The sequence below is a fragment of the Trichomycterus rosablanca genome, chromosome 22 (assembly GCF_030014385.1).
Source record: "Trichomycterus rosablanca isolate fTriRos1 chromosome 22, fTriRos1.hap1, whole genome shotgun sequence".
Lineage (NCBI taxonomy): Eukaryota > Metazoa > Chordata > Actinopteri > Siluriformes > Trichomycteridae > Trichomycterus > Trichomycterus rosablanca.
Window position 1 is genome coordinate 1747835 of NC_086009.1, and position 18517 is coordinate 1766351.

At 43.0% G+C, this 18517-nt stretch overlaps 1 protein-coding gene across 1 annotated transcript; it reads right to left on the minus strand.

Annotated features, from left to right (window-relative positions):
* Positions 1–1503: 1503 nt before the first annotated feature.
* coro1a (coronin, actin binding protein, 1A) lies at positions 1504–17599 on the minus strand. Its single transcript, XM_063018442.1, has 11 exons — positions 17482–17599; positions 13106–13312; positions 9773–9895; positions 9155–9284; positions 8336–8517; positions 7115–7234; positions 6337–6441; positions 4988–5133; positions 4647–4704; positions 3623–3838; positions 1504–1816 (listed from the first exon to the last, which is right to left on the minus strand). The coding sequence occupies exons 2-11, from the start codon at positions 13301–13303 to the stop codon at positions 1724–1726; spliced, it is 1371 nt and encodes a 456-aa protein (XP_062874512.1). The 5' UTR covers positions 13304–13312; positions 17482–17599; the 3' UTR covers positions 1504–1723.
* Positions 17600–18517: the final 918 nt, after the last annotated feature.

Consider the following 18517-nt stretch of genomic DNA (forward strand, 5'->3'; position numbering starts at 1 on the left):
ATCTCACAGGCAGCAGGAGGCTTCAGTACTACATAAGTAAACAAAACCATGATAACGTTTTATTATAAGATTATCTTATGGTGTTATTTACCAAACATATTAAAATCTAGCTTTATATTAACATAATATACATTGTGCATAACATTCCACCCCTATATTTCACAGGTAAAAGGAGAATGAAAGGGTTACATTGGGGTACAATTCAGGTCTTGAGGGAAATTAGCATGTATGCTGTGCTGGGCTTCTGTCCCATGATATGATTTTCTGTAAATATTTTATAAGGATTATAAATAAAACCACAATACTGTATTTTTGTTTTACATGCTTATATTTTTCTATGGCTTGCAACATAGCTGTGCTGTTTTTTCCTAACAAATTGGATTGTTTTCCTTCAAAAATTGGATTTGATGTTTTAATGAATGTAAGAAATATTAAACATGTTTGTGCTTTTTAAGGTGCACTGGTCAATATTCTGTTTTTACTGTTACAAATTAAGATCTGCAGAACATGTTTGAACAATTTTGATATAAGCCAGCATACATTTACACACCTTTATCCATGGTTATAATCACAATATATACATTGTGATTATAGCCATGGATTTAGGTGTGTAAATTATAAATAAACATATTCCACTCACTGGCATTGTGTAATGTTATGATCCGTCAGTCTTCCCATCAGTTGTAGATTTGGTCTTCCCCAGTGTTACATTCATAACTACAGCCTTGCCTTCATCCAATGTGGCTTACAATTGTAACCAATTACAGTGAAACTGAGGGTTAAGGGCCTTGCTCAGGAGCCCAACAGTTGCAACTTGGTGGTGGGGCATGATCCAGTACCTTAATTACAAACACAGCTATTACCATGAGGTCAAGAAATATATAAAAGTATATCAATAATTATTTTAACCTTTTGAGTTGTACTTTAAACAGCTTTTCTGATTATTTGAACTGTATGGTGGAAAGACAACGTTTTTTGTTCTTTTAGCAATATATTTCTGTATTCTAATGTCTCTATGTGCTAACATTTCTGTACTAATGATCTAGGCAATTCTGTCTCAGTTAAGCTGTTACTATTGTCATTTTGTAAGAAAGCTGAACTCAGGATTTAATGAGCAATTTTGTGTACAAATCATTATAGATAAGTGTGAAATAAATAATAACTTTCTATACATGTGTGTGGTGTTGCTCTGTAATGTTTAAGAGTTAAATATACAAGTGGCCTTGTTTCATATTTGTAATAAATTCTAAATGTATTTCATGCTTTTACATATTTATTTCCCCTTTCAATTTTATTCCACACCACTTGGATGAAATTGGGTCGATGTTCAATCGGACTGAACTTTGAGCGCAACGGTAAGAGGTAAAAACCGAGCGTCAAAGCAGTAAGTCTGCGTGATGTGCAACACTCAAGGTAGCGCAGTGGCAATATAAGCACCAACAACAAAAATTGGCAATGGATAGAGGACATGGCTACAATTATATTAAAAAAAGAACACAAATGTAAAATCAGACATTTATTTCAATTGTTTTGAGACATATATTAAAAAAGACATTATTAAAAATCCCTGAAGAGCAATATTTGGTTTGTAAAAAGCTGCAACATAAATCTCTCTCTCTCCTCATCTCTATCTCACTCGCTCACTCACTCACCCTAACTCACTCTTAGCTTTTAAAAACACTCATTTGTTCATTCTACACTCGTTTCATTATTCTGCTCTTCTTCATCTCTTGCTCTCCAGCTCACTCACTCGCTTGGTCAGCTCCTCAACCATCTCTCTCAGCTCCTTCACCTCGCTCTGCAGAGCCTGCACATCCTGATAGAGAGAAAGTGAGCAAGAATAATGTCAGATTATCTATATACAGTGTATCACAAAAGTGAGTACACCCCTCACATTTCTGCAGATATTTAAGTATATCTTTTCATGGGACAACACTATAGAAATAAAACTTGGATATAACTTAGAGTAGTCAGTGTACAACTTGTATAGCAGTGTAGATTTACTGTCTTCTGAAAATAACTCAACACACAGCCATTAATGTCTAAATGGCTGGCAACATAAGTGAGTACACCCCACAGTAAACATGTCCAAATTGTGCCCAAAGTGTCAATATTTTGTGTGACCACCATTATTATCCAGCACTGCCTTAACCCTCCTGGGCATGGAGTTCACCAGAGCTGCACAGGTTGCTATTGGAATCCTCTTCCACTCCTCCATGATGACATCACGGAGCTGGTGGATGTAAGACACCTTGAACTCCTCCACCTTCCACTTGAGGATGCGCCACAGGTGCTCAATTGGGTTTAGTCCATCACCTTTACCTTCAGCTTCCTCAGCAAGGCAGTTGTCATCTTGGAGGTTGTGTTTGGGGTCGTTATCCTATTGGAAAACTGCCATGAGGCCCAGTTTTCGAAGGGAAGGGATCATGCTCTGTTTCAGAATGTCACAGTACATGTTGGAATTCATGTTTCCCTCAATGAACTGCAGCTCCCCAGTGCCAGCAACACTCATGCAGCCCAAGACCATGATGCTACCACCATCATGCTTGACTGTAGGCAAGATACAGTTGTCTTGGTACTTCTCACCAGGGCGCCGCCACACATGCTGGACACCATCTGAGCCAAACAAGTTTATCTTGGTCTCGTCAGACCACAGGGCATTCCAGTAATCCATGTTCTTGGACTGCTTGTTTTCAGCAAACTGTTTGCGGGCTTTCTTGTGCGTCAGCTTCCTTCTGGGATGACGACCATGCAGACCGAGTTGATGCAGTGTGCGGCGTATGGTCTGAGCACTGACAGGCTGACCTCCCACGTCTTCAACCTCTGCAGCAATGCTGGCAGCACTCATGTGTCTATTTTTTAAAGCCAACCTCTGGATATGACGCCGAACACGTGGACTCAACTTCTTTGGTCGACCCTGGCGAAGCCTGTTCCGAGTGGAACCTGTCCTGGAAAACCGCTTTATGACCTTGGCCACCATGCTGTAGCTCAGTTTTAGGGTGTTAGCAATCTTCTTATAGCCCAGGCCGTCTTTGTGGAGAGCAACAATTCTATTTCTCACATCCTCAGAGAGTTCTTTGCCATGAGGTGCCATGTTGAATATCCAGTGGCCAGTATGAGAGAATTGTACCCAAAACACCAAATTTAACAGCCCTGCTCCCCATTTACACCTGGGACCTTGACACATGACACCAGGGAGGGACAACGACACATTTGGGCACAATTTGGACATGTTCACTGTGGGGTGTACTCACTTATGTTGCCAGCTATTTAGACATTAATGGCTGTGTGTTGAGTTATTTTCAGAAGACAGTAAATCTACACTGCTATACAAGCTGTACACTGACTACTCTAAGTTATATCCAAGTTTCATGTCTATAGTGTTGTCCCATGAAAAGATATAATGAAATATTTGCAGAAATGTGAGGGGTGTACTCACTTTTGTGATACACTGTATATATATATATATATATATATATATATATATAATCTTTGTGCAGCTTCTATATAGTTGAAGTTAAAATTTAATTTTTCACACTCTCTTTTATGTGCTGTGTGTGTGTGTGTGCACGTGGTGTGTGTGTGTGTGTGTGAGTTCGAGGTGTGTGCTTTGTGGTAGTACCGCTCCGTTGGTTTGCTTCAGTCCACCGGAGGCCGACGGGGTGGACATGAGGCTCTTGATGACTTTAAACTCTTTGTTCTTAGTAGTGGCAACAAAGCCATCCTTCAGTGAGATCAGGATGGGTTTACCCTCTTTCCCTGCAAACCACTCGTCAGCCTCGACCGACGAGTCCGGACCAACCGTGTCGGGGTACAGGTCTTCCTGAAACAGGTCGGACTGAAACAAACAAAGAAAAACACCCACGAGGGATTAAAAATCTACAGAAATTTGTGGAAAACAGGTTAAAACCACTGTACATGACATCTAGCATTCACATAGATCTGCATTGTATTCGATGGATGGATGGATGGATGGATGGATGGATGGATGGATGGATGCTTTATTCATCCCCAAGGGAAATTAAGGACAAACTAGAAATGAAAAGGATAAAAGTACTACACACAGACGGAGCTACTAGAAGGGCTGCTACTCAAGACAGTGCCAAGCTAATTTCATCTACTCCAGGTTTTTTCTACCCTCCCACTCTTATCTAGTTTCTTTCTTCCTTTTATCTTGATTTGTTCTTTCCTCCTTCCTCTTCTCTACCTTTATTCCTTCCTCCCTCCCAGTCTTGTTCCTTCCCATCTATCCTTCTATGGACCAGGCAGTCGGTCCAACCGTTTGCCCCCATCCTTAGTCATCTATATCCCTTTATTATCGATAAACCCACCTACCTATTTGACAATCTATCTACTCAACCATTCATTAATTCATCCATCTGGAGCTTAAGGTCCTTCCTCAAGGGCACAACAGTGGCAGCTTGGCAGATGTGAGGTTCAACCAGCAACCTTAGGATTACTAGTCCAGTACCACTGAGCTACCACTGCCTGTCTGTCTGCCATCCATTCTTTTCTCTGTTTGCCTATCCAGTATCTAACCACCCACCTATATTATGTGTATCATCTAGTTTCTGTGTATGAAAGGGGCTGATGACCACCTTTGTGCTGTACTAAATGAATACACTCGGTAAGTGAGCTTGCGCTACCTTGCGTGGTACGGTCATGACGATGGGCTCACACTTCCGCTCATGCAGTTTATAAAATCTACAAAAAAAAGAAAAAAACAGCATTAGCATAACATATTGATTTAGATCTTCCACTGCTACCATACAGTGATATTAGAGTTAGCATTTTAATCCTGATACTGGTAACATTTATGCCTATCTGATGAACTCTGCTGGTACAGCAGCACTGAACACTGGTAAAGCCTTTCCAGTATAGTAGAGGCTGTTATAGGAGTGAAAGGGGTCATGGTCAGGCGTCCACATACTTTTGAAAGATTTGGGCAGTCTCAGTCTAAGCAGTCCAAACTTTATGACAGTGTTACCTGGCGATTTCACACTTGTTGACCTCTAGTCCTCTCTTAGGCATGTAGCCCATTCCCTTCTGGCTTTCTTTACTGCTGTACATGGACAGGTAGTGCACGTAGGGAGCCTCGTCCGTCACTTCAAAGTATCGAATGCTGCTGTCACCCTATACCGCACACACACACACACACACACACACACACACACACACACACACTGAACTTCCACATGTATTACAAAATATGAACAGGAAACACATTTTCTGAACACGTCCAGCATGATCTACAGCTCAGTGGTTCATTAATGATGAAACACTGTCCTCTCCCAGCATGCACACTTCCTATAGCTGACATGAACCGTATTTTGCAACCGTTTGGCTTTTATGTATTCAATCACTCAAAGCAAAGCATGTGCACGTGTCCAGGACATTCATTTTTCACAGAGGAGAAGGGTCAGCCATTATACGGCTCCCTGGTGGATTAAGGGCCCTGCACAAGGGCCTAATAGTGGCTGCATGGTAGATCCAGGATTCCTACTGACCACTGAGCGTCCACTGCCCCTCCTGTAGAGAGCAAATGACTGAAATTCAAGTCACAAGAATGTCATGAGCCAGCACTGCCTGAGAACTGAGAACTGGGAACTAAAAGGTCGTTTGTATACGGACGACAGTCAGCGCCTCCTACAGGGTACAGGGGATTTTCCCGACCGCCGCGGTTTCCCTCATGTGTTTTGGGGGAAGCTTGTGCTTTTCACACTACGTTAACTGATAGAAAACACAGGAAACAAGGAAAGAGGTTAAATGTAAACTAATCTAGGAATAGATGTTGATTTCTTGACATAAAATAAGAACCAAAGTTCTAGCTACATGAACAAAGTGCTCTGTGATAGATCAGCACAATGATGAGATTTTATTCATGCAGAACTCCAATTAAACATGAGTATTAAAGGAACATCAGGTCTGTTATGTGAACATTAAATAGATACATTTTTGGTTTTTTACTGAGCAAAATAACAGATATTCAGCCACCATGTCTATCAGTTTCATACTAAAATTGTTGTACGGCTAAAACGATGTAATGATTACTGGGTTCAGGTTTATAAAAGTATGATATAAAATCTATTATGCACATTCGACTTTGTGGCAACAGTTTGAGGAGGCCTTTCCTGTTCTCTGTGCACACAGGGAGGTCTATTTTGTGCAATAACCAGACTTAAAACGTCTAGTCTTCTGTCTAATCCCGGAGGATTTGTAACGTCATTTAACACACCTACCTCAGGTCTGTAGAAACAAAGCTTTACAAATCAAACCACACATCGTTGCATACACGGTGTCACGCGTGTTTTGGCGTGGGTCTCGGTTCTCCCTTACCTTTCCACACAGGTAGATGATGCCCGTGTCCGGGTCGAAGAAGGGCAGCAGGACGCCGCTGCTGGTGTCCAGCTCCTGCAGGGTGAGCGGCTCATCAAAGCTGTTCTACAAACACAAACGCATGGTGAACAACTGAGAATCTGGTCATTTTAATCACCAATTAATTTGCCACTGGAGGTTTGTTTGTTTATTTGTTTGTTTATTAGGATTTTTACATCATATTTTTACACTTTTTAGTTACATTCATGACAGGAACGGTAGTTACTCATTACACAAGATTCGTTAGTTCACAATGTTATATTGAACACAGTCATGGACGATTTAGTGTCTCCAATTCACCTCACTTGCACGTCTTGGACTGTGGGAGGAAACCGGAGCACCCGGAGGAAACCCACGCAGACACGGAGAGAACATGCAAACTCCACACAGAAAAGACCCGGACCGTCCCACCTGGGGATTGAACCCAGGACCTTCTTGCTGTGAGGCGACGGTGCTACCCACTTAGCCACCGTGCCACCCTGCCACTGGAGGTCAAACAAAAGTTCTGATACTAATAGAACCTCCTACAGGGGTGGTGATCTGCACAATAACTTTAGGACCTCCATAAAGAGTGTATAAAGTGTAGAAGTGTAGAAACAGTGCAGTGACTGGACAGAGCTTTAAGTCTGACAAATATTACTGGCTGTTTGCGTAAACTTGCGGATGCTAACTCTCAGAGGAACCGCCAAACGTAAACACAAATGATCCAACAATTCATCAAACAGTCTGAGATGCTCACCGGGTCCCACAGCGCCACCTGTCTCTCACTCATGCGGCTGAATCCGGTGGTCAGGATTTTACCCTCGGACACAAACACAGCCCTGACCGGCCTCGAGCCCTCGTGAGGCTTCTCCTTCTCCTGAAACACACACACGTAATATAAAATTTAAAGCTGAGAAGCTTCCTTACAGTTTGCGTTTATCATTGTCGGGCAGTGTATCATCCTTTATAAAAACACATTATTCAAAATACAACACGTTCTGAAACATAAATGTATTTATTTAAGGAAGAAGGTTTTCTAACACCTATATCACCCCTGTGAAAACTTGCCCCCATTATTTAATAACCATCTTCACCACCTTTAAAAGCAGTGAACGCAATTAAACGTTTTGACATCGCTGGGAAGAACGTTTCGCCTGGTCTTCCTTACAGAACTGCATTTTATACAAGCACCAATTAAAAAAATATATTAAAAAATAAGAATATGTGATTTGTGAACTGAACCTTTATTTAATAGACAAACATACAAAGATGTTTTGATTTTGATTCACGTAGGACATTTTAAAAAGTTGGGACAGGGAGAAAATAGTTAAAGAACATTAAATTTACCCTTTTTAAAATATTCCACAACAAGCAGGTGAATTGGTAACAGGTGAAGGAATCATGATTGAGTATAAAATGAGATCCAATAAAGTCTTTGTCAAGCTTTGTGCCAAACTTTGTCAACCAGTTAAAAAAGAACATTTGTCAATGCAAGACTAATGTAGGTCTTTTACCATCTACCGTACATAATATTGTGAAAAGATTCAGGGAAACAAAAAATCTCACTGCCCATGCCTTCTTTACACGTGTACAGCCCTCCTCTTCTCGTCCGAGCTTCCTGCATGGGCATCTCTCCTGCCAATCAGGGTCCTTACACAGCGTATGAAGACCCACCCACCCACATATAGTCCAGTCCCCACCCTGCAGATACGGTGGCCAATTAGTATCTGCTGCAGGCACTGCCAATTATGCCCGCTAGATGGCACCCAGCTGACCGGTGGCAACACCGAGCCTCGAACCCGGTAGTTCAGAAACTCGGTGCTGGTGCGTGAACGGAATATCCCACTATGCCACCTAGGCGCGTTTTTGAAATTCTTAAAAAGTTCGGAAACGTTTTGAAGAACTCAAAAACCACACAGGGGGCACTTACTTTTCCACACGGGTGAACGTGTGGGTTTGGATAGGGTTAAGTACGTACGGCGATGACGGTGCCCTTGCGCGGGTTCAGCACGCGCAGCTTCTTGTCCTTGCAGGACGTGAGGATCTGCGAACCGTCGCTGTTCCAGCAGGCGCTGTAGATCAGGTCGGTGTGTACGGAGTCCATCCTCACCACGGCCTCGCCGCGGGCCACGTTCCACAGGATCACCACGTTATCGCAGCCTGCACGGGCGGACATAAAAAGAGCGTCAAGGAGGAGAAATAATGTACAGTGGAGGGGTATAAACGTCCCTCCGGTCTCTTTTAGTCTAGGGGTCATGACAACCTGACCAATCAGAAAGAAAAACATTATTTTGTATAATAGGTTTTATATAAAAGGTTAAAGGTTCGAATCCCAGCTATTGTTGAGCCGTTGAGCAAGTCCCTTTACCCTCTCTACTACAGTGGTGCTGGAATATGTGACATGTGAATGTAATTTATTTATTTAATCAATTCATTCATTCTGTCTGTTTTAGCACCGCTTTGTCCTGGTCAGGGTCACAGAGGGTCAGATTTACTGGCTGAGAGGCAGAAAACACCCCACCAGTCCATCACAGGGCACACACACACACAAAGTGCAATTTCTAGTGGCTACAATTAACCTGACTGCAGTTCTTTGGACTGTGGGAGGAAACCGGAGCACCTGGAGGAAACCCACACTGACACGGGGAGAACATGCAAAACTCCACACAGACAGGGACTCATTTAGGATTTTTGTGGGATCAAAAACAGCTGAAATGACCCACGACTTACTTATTTACCCACTTTCTAAATGTGTGAGTGTGTGTTGTGTGTGTGTGTGTGTGTGTGTGTGTGTTACCTGCCGTCATCAGGACGTTGTGTGCCGTGGGGTGCCAGCTAAGAATGCCCACACGTTTAGAGTGACCGTCCAACTTCACCACTGGGTCCTTCAGAGGGGTCGTCAGACCGCCTTCCGGAATCTCCCAGATCTAACACACACACACACACACACACACACACACACACACACACACACAGAGAGGAAGGGGTGATTAGAATATGTTCAGCTATAGATTCAGATTTTACGTTAATTCCCAGCCAAGCCACCTTCTGCATAAATAAAGGTGGGATGACACAGTTCACACATGAGAAGAGGATCAAATCTTAGTTCAAGGAGCTGTGCCCGGTTCTTATCCATGTGCCAGCTATAATTCCTGTTCACAATCACTATAAAGAGTTTTGTATGTTCTCCCCATGTCCACATGTGTCCCCTTCTGGAATGACGACTTCCTCAAACATACCGAAATACATGCAGGGGGTGGATTTGCATCTACGCTTTGCTCTTAGCCAAGAATGTAGTACCCTGCGATGGACCGTTCAGGGTGTATTTCAGTGTTTGTCAGGTGGACCCACAGCGAGCCTGATCAGGATGAATGGAGCTTTATTAAAGCATGTAGGTGAGGTGGAGGCTTCTCACCATGACGCTGCAGTCCTCGGAGCCGCTGGCAATGATGTTGTCGTTGTGAGGGCACCACTCGATGTCCAGCACCGGGCCGGTGTGTCCACACACGGTGGGGTTGGACATGTCGATGCGGCCCGTCTGTAATAAAGAGGAAGAATTTTAGTCATTAATCAGAATGAGTTTGTTTATTTGTGGACTAAAGGACTTTAAAAGTGGAGAGCGGTATGCATATGGACACTATACGGACAAAAGTATTGGGACACTGCTTCTATCTTTTTTTATTCAAGTGTTTCGGCCACAGCAGCTGCTAACAGGTGTAACAAATCAATCATGTATTTTTAGAAATTATATGCTTATGACTTTGCAGCAACAGTTTAGGGAAGGCCCCTCCCTGTTCCAGCATGAATGTAGTACAGTACAGTCTGTTGCACGACGCCCCTGGATCAGACAGGGTTAAGGGTCTTGCTTAAGAACCCAAACGTGGCAGCATGGCAGATCCGGGATTCAAACTCTCAACCTTTTGATTGATAACCCAAAGCTTTACCCACTAGGCTACCACTGTGCACAAAGCAAGCTTTATAAAGACATGAAGTAATGCTTTGATTAAAAACCAAGAAACTCGGGTTCAAACCCCATTTAGCAGCTCTGGAATGAACCGGAACATCAACTGAGGATTTCTTGACTGAGTGCCCAGCCGTACGAACACTTTTTCTTCTGTATTTTATTTATGCATTTTCTTCCAATTTATCGTAGTCAATCTGTCTTCCGTCTTCCCAACGATGACAACCCGGCAGTGGTGTGGCTTGAACCAGCGACCTGTTAATTACTAGTTCAGTACCTTAACCACTAGACTACAACTGCCCTACATAAAAAAGCACATCAGGCTGAGGAACCAACAACAGACACAGGAAATCCTCTCACCCTCCTGATGCTAATTCTGATCGTAGAATACAAATGATTTCTCACTGAACCGAATCTTACAGGATGTGAGACGTGAGAAACGGTGAGAGAAGAATAAGAGAGAACATGCCAGAGACTCTGCGACTCGGTCAGCTGAAGTCAATTATGTGTAATGGACGATAACCAGGTTAGATACAGCAGCAGCACAGAGAACCTCACGTCCATCGGTCAGTCTGAAGCTTACAGTCTGGATCTACAACAGCTACAACAGTCGCTAATAGAGGTAATAAATCAATCATATAAGGGAAACTATATGCTTCAAACTGCAGCAACAGTTTAGGGAAGGTCCTTTCCTGCTCCAGCATGACTGGAGCTCTATAAAGACGTGAAGAATATCTCCACAGAGTCCTGACCTCAGCCCTGCTCAACAGCTCTGGGATGAACGGGAACATCAACCAGCCTTACAAATTCTGTCATCTTTTGACAGTAGGGGCACAAATCCCCACAGGTATATTTTAAAGCATTCAAAGTGAGAAGCCTTCTGACGTTATTGGTCACTCGGTTTTGATACTGTTTGTCCGGCAAGCTCATGGTCGGGCATCCAAATACTTTTGGCCATGTAGTGTAGATTAACTAACCTAATCACTTACATTTTCTGCATTTATCCAAAGCGAATTAAAGCACCGTGACAGTATACTGTCCAAGCAATTGAGAATTAAGGGCCTTGCTCAAGGGCCCTACAGTTGCAACCTGGCAGTGGTGGGGCTTAAACCAGCGACCTTTTGATGACTAGTCCAGTACCTTAACTGCTAGGCTACGACTGCCCTATAATCAAATCTACACGAGCTTACTGGGTGTCTTATTCCAATTAGTCCCATTAGTATGCAAACAGAGCTACACATGCCTGTGCAGCTCTAACAGCCTCCACTCCTATGGGAAGACTTATCACAAGATTTTGGAGTATGCCTATGAGCCCATGCAGCGTCTGTGAGGTCAGGCTGGATGAGAAGAATTCATCATAAGTATCACTTTGAATTCATATCAAGTGCTATCAAGTTTAAAGTGTTCCAGTGTGGCAGCCCACAACTCAACAGTGCCCACTCGCTGGCCGGGTGCTCCCTGTGGAAGGAAAGGCGCTGGCATGGGTACAGCGTGATTGTGTGTGCGTGCGGGACTCTCTGTAGAAATCGACCGTTGGCATAATGGCATGTCGGAGGATGCTTCTGCTAGTCAGAATAATCAGTCACAATACAGTGGATGCCAAGCACGCCAGCAAAATGCCAAACTGTACCAAACAATGCTGAAGCTAAAGGCCGAGCATGTCCTTATAAGTGAAATCATTTTAAAAGTGCTGGCGGTTATAAACAGAAGCGACTCCACCTCGAACAAACACAGGAGTTACTAATGCAGCTTCCGCGTGTGTTTCCGAAGCCTTCGCAGACAGACAGCTGTCGCTCTCCTCGCACTCGCGATCTGCAACCTCTCACCACATCCTGTACCGGCGTGCAGACACAGAAGCAGCCCAAATATGGCAAAAAGAGACAAAAGGGCTGAACGAGACGAGATCTGACAGATCTGATGACGTACGGCGAAGGAACCTGAGCTGAAACTTCCTGATTGGTTAAGTTAAGCATCGTTCGCTCTTTATGAATTTGAATTTTTCGAAGGGCGACACGTTCGCCGAAACCACAACTGCAAACCCGAGCACCGACCTGCTTCTGAAAAACAGGCCTTTCATCCCATGCTGGAAAAAAATACTAAGATTTTAGATTATTATTAAAGCTTCAATATGTAGCATTTTACTTTGAAGGTATACAACTACTGACTGTGGCTCATCGGTTGTTCTGTAGCCTGTTCTGTAGGATTTAAAAAAGCATAATAATTCCTGCAACAGTTTATTTATTTTTTATTGTTACCGAGCACTTTATTCTGCAGCAGTTAGGAATCCCTCTGGTTTGCCCTCCCTCAGACACAGCCAATCACGTCCGTATAGGCACCCGGCCGGCCGATAACAGACCTGAGATTCTGAACTTGAGATCTCAACAGTGGTGGGCTGTTTCATCGCTAGTTCGAATCTCAGCTCAAATTTCTCATAAATGGATTCCTCACTGCTGCTGCAATTGCGACCTCTGCTGGCTGGTCTAAGGCGCATATATAAAGATGTGGGATAATAGAGATCAAGCATGATACAGATCCTTATATGAATCTGCTTTGTGCAGGTGAAAAGAAGTGGTTGGCTACTGCACACGTTTCAGAGAGGGCGTGTGTTAGGTACGGCCCTCGTCAATCATGGTCGGGGTCTAAAGCAGTGAAGGAGGGATATAACTGGGGAATTAGATATGACAAAATGTGGCCACCACCAAATGAATAATATATATAGCCACTACATACGTCCCTTACAAGCGTGATCTACTGAGGTTTTGGGCGTCTGGTCGCACCCGTGCTCACCTTGCCGAGCGGCAGGACGATGAAGGCCCCCCCTCCGCTGGCGTCCACAATCATGGCCACAAACTTGGGGTTGACCGAGCAGAAGTTGCTGTCCCAGGTCATCTGAGAGATCCTGATGTCATCGTAGCACTGGTCGGCCTTCACGCCCTGGCCAAAGACGTGACGGAACTTGCTGGTCCGGACAACCTTTCTGGACATGATGACCTGCTGTACGAAGGAGAAACAGACACATAAATTTAGTAACATCATAAGAAAGCTTAAAATTACTGTCTAATAGGATCAGCAAATCATTTCTAGCCAAAAAATGCACCCTGGGTACCAGTTACATGTACAACCGTGAAATTAAACATTTTAAAAGCCGCCAAAGACAAATACACAAAGAATTCAATCATATTAATAAAATAATATATATGACATTTTTCTGTCGGCTCTTCATGTACATTTGTTATAATTTCACATTGTTTGCGAAGAGATGCACAAATGTTTCACACAAATGTAGCTCACTCACAGTGAAGTATGGTGGTGGGAGCATCATGATTTTAAAAAGGTAGAGTGCATTATGAAGCGCAAACGACGACAACGACGGGACACACAAAATGACTTTTTACGACTGGATTCATGTGCATGGGCGGTGCAGCGGTCAGTCGAATGCACTCGACCATCGCCACTAATTGCAATTTCAGCTGTGCTATCGACCTGGCCGGGCGTCCGACAGACAGCTGGCTGTGTCTGAGGGAAGGAGGTCGACTGGCAGTGGCATAGCGTGACTCTCCATACGCAATACTGCTCACTGTGAGACTCCATTACTGGCAGGTTAGAAGAGGTCAGCGTGGGGGTGGTGCAAGCGGCAAGGAAACTGCGATGGGGAAAACTGGTCTAAACTGGGAGAAAACTGGGGGGAACCTTTGACCCCCATCCACCCCTCCCTCCATTTTTTGTTAACCTTTCACATCGTGTCCCAGCTTCTGTGGAACTGAGGTCAGTCGAATACAGAAGTAAGAATCCCGAGTTAAACGTGCTGTAGAATAAGCGTGGGTGTTGGTTCGAATCTCACGCGCTCCTGAAGGCTGATGGTACGTGTGAAGGTGCAGTTTGCTGTTTAACACAATCGAGAACACCCAGAAACTGACAGGAAATGGCTTAAACAGGAAGTGTAGCGCTTACGATGGCAGCGAGGCATCAGAGAGATCATGAGATGCATGTGCTGCCTACAGAAGTCATGTTAGGTTAGAAGAGTGCACCATAGGGTCAAAAGTATTTGGACATCCTACTTAAAAAATAAATGGTAGTAAAACAGAGTGACCTGTGTGTGATCTTTTCAGCTAGAACAGCAGCCGTCTGTGGGAATTTGTGCCCATTCAGTCAATAGATGGCAGCGTTTGTATGGCTTGTTAAAAAAAAGCCTCAGTTGATGTTCTAATTCATTCCAGAGCTTTTCTTTATGTCTGTAAAGGGCCTTCCCTAAACCTTTGTTTACAAAAAGTCAGAAGCACATTGTTTTCTTTATATAATTGATTGATTACACCAGTTAGGAACTGCTGTAGCTGAAACACACAAAACCAATCATTAGAAAGAGCGTCCCAATACTTTTGTACATATAGTGTATGTAAGGTTTGCACGTGGTACAGAGGTGAAGGATCTTGTCTTTAAATAAACACTGATTACAGAATCTTGATGCCATGTGGAGGTTCTGCTTTTTTAAGGTAAGTCAGGGTTTAAGCTAGAAAATAAAAACAGTTGAACAACATTTTATATTTTATTGTTTCTAATATATAAAATCAGCCAGTAAACAATAACTGTGCTATAAAACATGTTTTTATTTTTCCTGTAGAGGACGTGTGAACTTCATCACCTCTCACAACCAGCTTAGTGTTTTTCACGAGTGCAACCAGCCTCATCAACCCGCGACCCCCCACCGAAATAAACTCACACGCACCGCCACTATATCACACATCGTCCATTTACTACATGGTACATTTTTATTGCACCCCTGTAAGTTCTTATATCTGAGCTACAGTTTCATTCTGAACTGTTTTTATTGTTCTTGTACAATTTTATATAAATTCTGTATGTTTTTATATATTATATTTTTATTTCTATTCTATTTTAATCGCCTCACACCAGTTCACAAACTCCTCATATGTGAAAATGTACACGGCCAATACAATGATTCTGATTCTAATTCTGGTTCTTATTCTGATTCTGATTTTAATTCTGATTCTAATTCTGATTCTAATTCTGGTTTTAATTCTGATTCTGATTCAAACTCTGATTCTGATTCTGGTTTTAATTATCATTCTAATTTTGATTCTTATTTTAAATCTAATTCTGATTCTAATTCTGATTCTAAATCTGATTCTGATTCTAATTCTGGTTTTAATTCTTATTCTAATTCTGATTCTTATTCTAATTTTAAATCTAATTCTGATTCTAAATCTGATTCTGATTCTAAATCTGAATCTGATTCTAAATCTGATTCTGATTCGGATTAAGTAAGTTTATTTCTATAGCACATTTAACACGACAAGTCGACCAAAGTGCTGTACACAATGATAAAATAAAGGAAAAAGAAAATCATTTACAACATAAACCACATAAACATACAGCATAAAAAATTAAAAAAGCTAAAGTAAAAAGATAGGTTTTAAGTCTGGACTTAAAAGTTGTAAGGGACGGGGCAGATCTAATGTCAAAGGGAAGACTGTTCCATAGTCTAGGAGCTGCAACTGAAAAGTTGTTAAGTTGTTAAGGGCAGTTGTAGCATAGTGGTTAAGGTACTGGACTAGTAATCAGAAGGTCACTGGTTCAAGCCCCACAACTGCCAGGTTGCCACTGTTGGGTCCTTGAGCAAGGCCCTTAACCCTCAGTTGCTTAGACTGTGTACTGTAACTGTACTGTAAGTCACTTTGGGGGTGTCTAAACATTTGCATGAGACAAATAGGCAATTATAATGACCATTATATTATAAAGCACCTTGAATAAAACAATTTAAAAGAGCCTGACAGTCATCTATTAAAGCCACTGTGCAATAATAATGTTTCACACAAAGCGTGAAGTGCGAGAGCTGAATTAGAGGAAGGAAAGAGAAAGCGGATGCTAATGCAAGAGCCTCTGCAGGTCTAAGAGCGGCCTGGCATTAAGGTTTTACATCCTCGTCTCCATTTCTTCTCCTCTCGTTTTTATTTAGCTTCTGTAGATTTAATCTTAAACCAGATTTACTTACAGATGATTAATGCTAATTAATTAAGGTTTTACAGACAAATAAATCAGGGTGTGACCAGTACTTGATTAAGTTCTCAGTGGAACCTACAAAAATAGGGTAATCAGTTCTGCTTTCAACTGGGACTGAATACAGTTCAAGCACTTTGTTGTTGAGCACTAGGGTCTTGTTCAAGGGTCCAGCAGTGACTGACAAAGTTGGGTTCGAACCTTTTGATCTCTAGTCCAGAACCTAAACTTTCATAAACTCTGGATACTCCACAAATACGTTCAGAAAGCAGAAATTTTGGCATTGGCACGAATATTATATAATTATTTTAGGGCAGATGGTTATTTCTCAAAAACTGAGACACAACTGCGCAGGCTGTGATTAAATAATATCTGCAGCACTGATGAATCTACTTTAAATGAACCGATTTTCACTTTCTGGAACCACCGGAACAGGGATACACCCTGGACAAGGCACCACTCATACACTCAAAGAGGCAATTACTATGTTTTTGTAGGTGGGAGAAATCAGATGTACACAGAAAGAAGAAAATCCATCAAACATGGGAGGAACATGGGCAGCTCTGCACAGCCAGGATTAAACCCAGGTGCCCGGATGCCCACAAGCTTGCAATTCTAAACAGGCAAGCTGACTAGCTTTACTGGTGCTTGTCATATCTTAGGAACAAGGGTACCAGTCATACATCTTTTACTATAGAGCTTAAATAATATCCGGACCACTCCTGAACCCACTATAAACGAACCCAATTTCACTTTCTGGAACCACCGGAACAGGGATACACCCTGGACAGGGCGTCAGTCTTTCACAAGGCACCACTCACACATTCATTCACTCATTCATTCACTCAAAGAGGCAATTATTATTACAATATATTGTTTTTGGAGGTGGGAGAAGTCAGGTGTATGCAGAAAGTAGAAAACATCAAACATGGATAGTACACTCTGCACAGCCAGGTTTTAACCCAGATGCCCACATGCCCACTGATGCCATATTAGGAACAGGGGTACCAGTCATATATGCGCACTGGACAAATGTGGCCCCTGAAGTCGGGGCCCCTTAAAGTCTTGCTTACAGAGATGCATTACTGTTTTCTCGTGCACCTTCGTGACCCAGTGTAAAAGATGCGTTCAGGTTAAAACGCACTTACCTTTAGTTAGAGGCGCGTTGCGGCGGGGCGGGTTCGGTTCGGTGCGCTGTGCGGTCCCTGATGAAGGAGTGATGGAGGAGTGATGAATGATGAGGTGACGGAGGGAGAGAGAGAGAAATGCAGTCAGATGAGTTTAAATCGGAGAGGAAGTGAAAGTTTCGGATGTGAACAGGAGGCGGTTCCTTCAGCTTTTCTTTTTGCCTTTTAAAGAGTTGCTGCTGTTTCACCAGATGCTGAAACGATGCGACCTGCTGCCACGAAGTCTTTCTGCTGCCGCCCTTCCGCTGCCATGTGACACAGATTCGATGCAGCGTGAGCATGGTGGCATCAACTCAGGGTTGCAGGGTGTGCATGAAAAGTGCATGCAGAGAAACGATCCTCTGTTTTAAAATTGCACTAAAACTACAAAATTACACCAGTAACTAAAATCCTGATCCATTTTTGTCAGACGAGGCCATAAAAAGGAGCTGAACTTACAGTAGAGGCTAAATAATAATGTACATCATTCATTCATTCATCATCTTTCATCATCATTCATTTTCTTATCCCAGCTTTTCAATGGGCACAAGGCACACAGTAACACCCTGGACAGGACGCCAGTCCATCGCAGGGCAGACACACACACACACACACCGATTCACTTGTAGGGCAATTCAGTGTCTCCAATTAACCTGGCTGCATGTTTTTGGACTGTGGGAGGAAACCGGAGCTCCCGGAGTAAACCCACGCAGACACGGGGAGAACATGCTAACTCCACACAGAAAGGACCCGGACTGCCCCGCCTGGAGATCGAACCCAGGAACCACCGTGCCGCCCGTGTATAAAAGAATAACCTTCATGCATTCAGCTATGTGCCTACATGGTTATGAATCATCTCATGTCCTACCTGCATTGCAGCATCAACTGCTTTATCCTGGTTAGTGTCAAGGGGTCCAGTTCCACCAAGAAACAAATCTGACACAGGGCTTCAGCCTTTCCCACTTCTGAGACAACCAATCTTGTCTGTGTAGACGCCCAGCAGACCGATAGCACCACT